This window comes from Triticum dicoccoides, chromosome 5A (assembly GCF_002162155.2).
Source record: "Triticum dicoccoides isolate Atlit2015 ecotype Zavitan chromosome 5A, WEW_v2.0, whole genome shotgun sequence".
Taxonomy (NCBI): Eukaryota; Viridiplantae; Streptophyta; class Magnoliopsida; order Poales; family Poaceae; genus Triticum; species Triticum dicoccoides.
The window spans coordinates 627,074,567-627,078,971 of NC_041388.1; the positions used below are offsets into that span (position 1 = coordinate 627,074,567).

Genomic DNA, 4,405 nt, shown 5'->3' on the forward strand with positions numbered 1-4,405 from the left:
AAAATGGGCATGCGCAACCGTTCCCTGGCGCAGACGGGAAACGCCGTGCGAGGCGCGTGTCACCGTCGGGCAACCAGCCGCTCGCCCCACTCCGCCACGTACCCGCTGGGCCAGCGGGCCCGCGGCCCGCCACGTCACCCCACCCCCACCTGAGCCCTTTAAGACCCCGAGGCTCCCCTCCCGTTTGAACCCCATTCGCTCGCTTGTAAACTGTGAAAAGGAGACGGGGAGGGGAGGCGACCGGCGACCGACCGTGGGAGGGAAGGAAAAAAAAAAAAACCAGCCGCCCGCCGGGAATGGCCGCCGTCGCCGCCGGCGAACTGCACGGGCAGTAGAGGGCGTCCTATCTCTTTTTTTTTTCTGCGTGTGTGTGGTAGGAGCGGTGGTTGCAGTCGGGACTGGTGGTGGTGGTGTGTAACTGCGCTGGTGTGGTTGGTTGGAGTTCGGGATTGGGGATGGCGTGGTTGCGGTAGTGGTTAGGATTCACGCGATCGATGCCGTTCCAGCTCAAGGCCGGCCACCACCACGGCGCCATGGACGGGAAGCCGCCGCCGCCGCCGCCGCTCGCGCCCGCCCCGACGCCGCCCGCGCCGCCCAGGGTCTCCCGCCTCCGCAGGCTGCTCGTGAGGGTCTCCGCCTCGGAGCGCCTCGCGGTGGCCGGGGACGGCAAGGAGCGGGAGAAGGAGGAGAGGCCGGTGGGCAGCGGGGAGGCGGAGGTCGGCTCGGTGGGGCTCGACCGCATGGTGCTCAGCTTCATGGAGGACTCCGCGGCCGTCGAGCGCCCGCCGCGCGGCCGCTGCAACTGCTTCAACGGCAGCAACTACGAGGAGAGCGACGACGAGGAGGGCTTCTTCCTCCCCTCCGGCCAGGCCTCCGCGCCTCCCCCGTCCGCGGCCGGCGACACCCTGGAGGCACTCAAGGTACTACTGGAATTTCCGCATGGCACGCCAACCCCTCCCAAATCGGGAAAAGCCGCAACGAATTTACGAGGCGGTTGCCTCCTTTCCCTTTGCGTGCAGAGTTTGGTGCAGAGCGCCAGCGTCGCCGAGCGGAACCTTCTCGCCGACGCTTCCAGGATCGCCGAGCGGTGCGGCAGGACCTGCAAGGGCAAGGCCGAGTGCCGCCGCGCCGTCGCCGACGGCCTCAGGGCCCTCGGCTATGACGCCGCCGTCTGCAAGTCGCGCTGGGAGAAGACCAAGTCCTACCCCGCTGGTACACATCCCGTCCTCCTCGATTCACCTAATTAAGCTCGGCGTATTCCCCTTTCATGGCATGGCAGGGGCTTACCGGACCTGTCTGTCTACGCAGGGGAGCACGAGTACATCGACGCCGTTGTTGGGGACGGAGCGAGGCTGATCGTGGAGGTGCACTTCAGGTCCGAGTTCGAGGTGGCCCGGTCGACCAAGGCGTACCGCGCGGCGCTCCAGGCGCTGCCGCCGTTGTTCGTTGGCACGTCCGACCGGCTCGGGAAGATCGTGTCCGTGGTGGCGGAGGCGGCGCGGCAGAGCATGAAGAAGAAGGGGCTGCACTTCCCACCATGGCGTAAGCCGGAGTACATGCGCGCCAAGTGGCTGTCCCCGCACGTCCGCACCGGCGACAAGGCGGCCGCCCCGTCCCCCGCCGCCTCTGCAACTGCAACTGCGACGGCGGTGTCGGCGGCGAGCTTCTCCGGCGAGTTCGAGCTGCTGTTCGGCATGAACCAGAGCGGGGGGGTCTCGTCCACCCCCGGCGAGAAGATCACGGTGGTGGTGTCGCCGTGGCGCCCGACGGAGGAGGCGGCGAGCAAGAAGCAGCAGCCCAGGGCGAAGGTCGTCACGGGGCTCGCCGCCGTCCTCTGAGCGTGGCGAGGCGAGGCGGACAAAATAACCGCCAGTAGATGGACGGATCCCCAATTTTTCCACCCACCGCCTTTTCCGTTTCTTTCTCCTCGGCGCGCTTCGATCCGTTGGCGGATCCAGTTTTTGGTGTTTCCGTGTTCGTTTTTCCGGGGTTTTTTTGTTTCGGAAAAAAGAGAAAAAAGCACTCCCATCCCCTAGCAGCACCATCCATCCTCCATTAATTTCGAGTTTTGACCCCCCCTGCCATGTAATTTTTGTTCTCGCCATGAGGAGGCCGTGGAGCTTTGGTGACGCTTCACCCCCTCCCGCCGACTAGTACTAGTAGCAGCAGCTGTAAGAGAAGAAGAGGGGGATCGTCCGGCGAGGCTTCTCGCCGGCTGTTCTCTGCTTGCCTGTAGGAATTGATCAATCTAAGACTTACCTTGCCAGTGAAGAGTTGTTATATAATCTTATGGATGGTGCTTGTTATTGCTATTGCTATTGCTATTGAAGAGATGATGAACTATGATGAGCAATAATTCAAGTTTATGCCATGTTTTTCCCCACTCTGCTCTGCGGCATGATGAATTGAGTGAGCCGAACTGTGTGGCGCTGGTGCTGTTACTGTGATCCGCCATGATTCCGGTCGGGAAGATTCTCGCCGGAGGAAACGACGAAGGAGCTTTGGATTTGGGCGAGGGAGCACGCCATGATGCACAGCCGAACGCCGATCATTCACCTGGCCGAAACAAGGCGAGGACTGATGAGGGCCGGGGCCCATGGGTTCCCAGGGTGGGGGCCCGTCTATCCAGTAAGCAAGCAGAGTATTCTATCCGGTGGCGCGTCAATCCGGGATTAAAATAAGGTGGGGAATGCGGAGAACTGCGCGCGATCGTCGTGAGAGGCAGCCCGCTCGTGCATTCTCGGGCGCCGCGCCCACCCCCTCTGCCGCGGCATCGATGCCTCTGCCACCATCGCGACTCGACCCGACCCATGGGGGTGGCGTGAGTGACCACGCTCTGCCGCTCGCCGCTTTTTCTACCCCGCCCCGCCTTTGCCCCGCTCCCACTTCACCCCCGCTTTCACCGTGGTAAAAAAGGGGAGAAGATCTGCGTCCCCGTCCGGCACCGGGAAAAGGAAAAATGAAGACCGCCGGGTGCAGCAGGATTCTCGTGACGCCAGGCGACAGGCGTTCGTTTGACGACGATTTCCCTTTCACCTGGGCGGTTGAAGACCCTGGCGTCCTCGTAGACCCACCCGCACCGTTTGTACAAATCTTTATGGAGGTCACATGATGTGTGCTCTCCAAGTAATTGTGCGTGTGGAGCAAAAATAAAGTGAAATTGGCTCTAATTTTCCCGAGAGAAAAATACGATCGAGGTTTGCTTGGGGTTGGGGCGGGGTGGGGCGTGGAGGCGCGGCCATCGTGCTTGGCGAGTGCCCCCGCTACGGGGACGCGAGATCCTGGGGGCCATGATTACACTGATCGCGCCTTTTGTCCGTAACCCGCCGAGCGAAGCCCCGGCTTCTTTTCCTCGTCTCGTCCGATCGATCTTGCGTCAGGGGAACGAACAAAGGGCGCAGCGGTGAAACCGGACGGGACGTCTCTCGGGGACGGTAAAGAAAAAGGGCGCCCGAGTGCGAGTGGTACCTACTGCTGCTGGTGGTGCTGCTGCGTGGTAAAAAATCTGTCGCAGGCGGTGGTGGTGGTGGTGGTGGTGCTCGTGGCTTTTGACCGCCCTCCCCAGGCCTCGTGGCTGGGCCAAGAGGGACCAAGTGGCTGGCTTCAGTGCAACGCTCGCTCGGTGATCTGCTCTTGGTGTGTTGCCCCAATCGGATAAAAACTTTTACTCCATGTGTAAACAAATACTCCCTTTGTCCTATAATATAAAATCATTTTTTACATTAGTGTGTAGTGTAAAAAAATCATGTTATATTATTGGACGGAGACAGTATAAGTGATCTATAAACACCCTGATATTTCTTTAGGGGGGTAGCTTTTACCAATTGATTACGCCGCTGGTTTCAAGGAGCAATATCCTTGTGCATTGTCCGGACAAAAGTATATATTTTATATCTAGAGAAAGTAAATTTATCTTTGTCTCGATTGATACACAAGCTTGTAGTCTCCAACTATAGAAGAAGAGTCATCATATCAGCGGCCGTCATATCATCTATAGAGCACACTTCATATGGATATGAAGGCTATAGTAGTAATGTGCAAACACAAAATCGCCATATACGGCCTTCATATCTTTCTCACTTGAGATCATATCCTAACATCTCACATGGGGCCCACGCACCGCCCCGCCCATGATATCTTATCCTCACACTGACCGCGTTACTCTTTCTAATTTCTTTAGCCTTTTCACACATCGCTTGATCCCCTTCGACAGAGCTTGCTGACGACGTAGCGATCTACACCAGATGTGAAGGGAAGGCCAGTCTATCTCCAAATCCATGGTGACATCACCTCTTGAATCTTTTTCTTCCCGAGGCACCCTGTTGCCATCCCCTCGCCCCCATCAGGTACCGCTAGCGGGGACAATTGATGGCGCATTAATCCCGGTCATCAGGTGTGTGTATGG

At 59.0% G+C, this 4,405-nt stretch overlaps 1 protein-coding gene across 1 annotated transcript; it reads left to right on the forward strand.

Annotated features, from left to right (window-relative positions):
- The first annotated feature begins 204 nt into the window (after window positions 1-204).
- LOC119303535 lies at window positions 205-2,361 on the forward strand. Its single transcript, XM_037580665.1, has 3 exons — window positions 205-920; window positions 1,020-1,212; window positions 1,309-2,361. The coding sequence occupies exons 1-3, from the start codon at window positions 495-497 to the stop codon at window positions 1,836-1,838; spliced, it is 1,149 nt and encodes a 382-aa protein (XP_037436562.1). The 5' UTR covers window positions 205-494; the 3' UTR covers window positions 1,839-2,361.
- The last annotated feature ends 2,044 nt before the right edge of the window (window positions 2,362-4,405 follow it).

Excerpts from the sequence above, each read along its gene's own strand:
- LOC119303535 (XM_037580665.1), top strand. The coding sequence starts at position 495 with ATGCCGTTCCAGCTCAAGGCCGGCCACCACCACGGCGCCATGGACGGG. Across the intron at positions 921-1,019 it reads ACACCCTGGAGGCACTCAAG|AGTTTGGTGCAGAGCGCCAG; the intron begins GTACTACTGGAA and ends CTTTGCGTGCAG. Across the intron at positions 1,213-1,308 it reads GACCAAGTCCTACCCCGCTG|GGGAGCACGAGTACATCGAC; the intron begins GTACACATCCCG and ends CTGTCTACGCAG.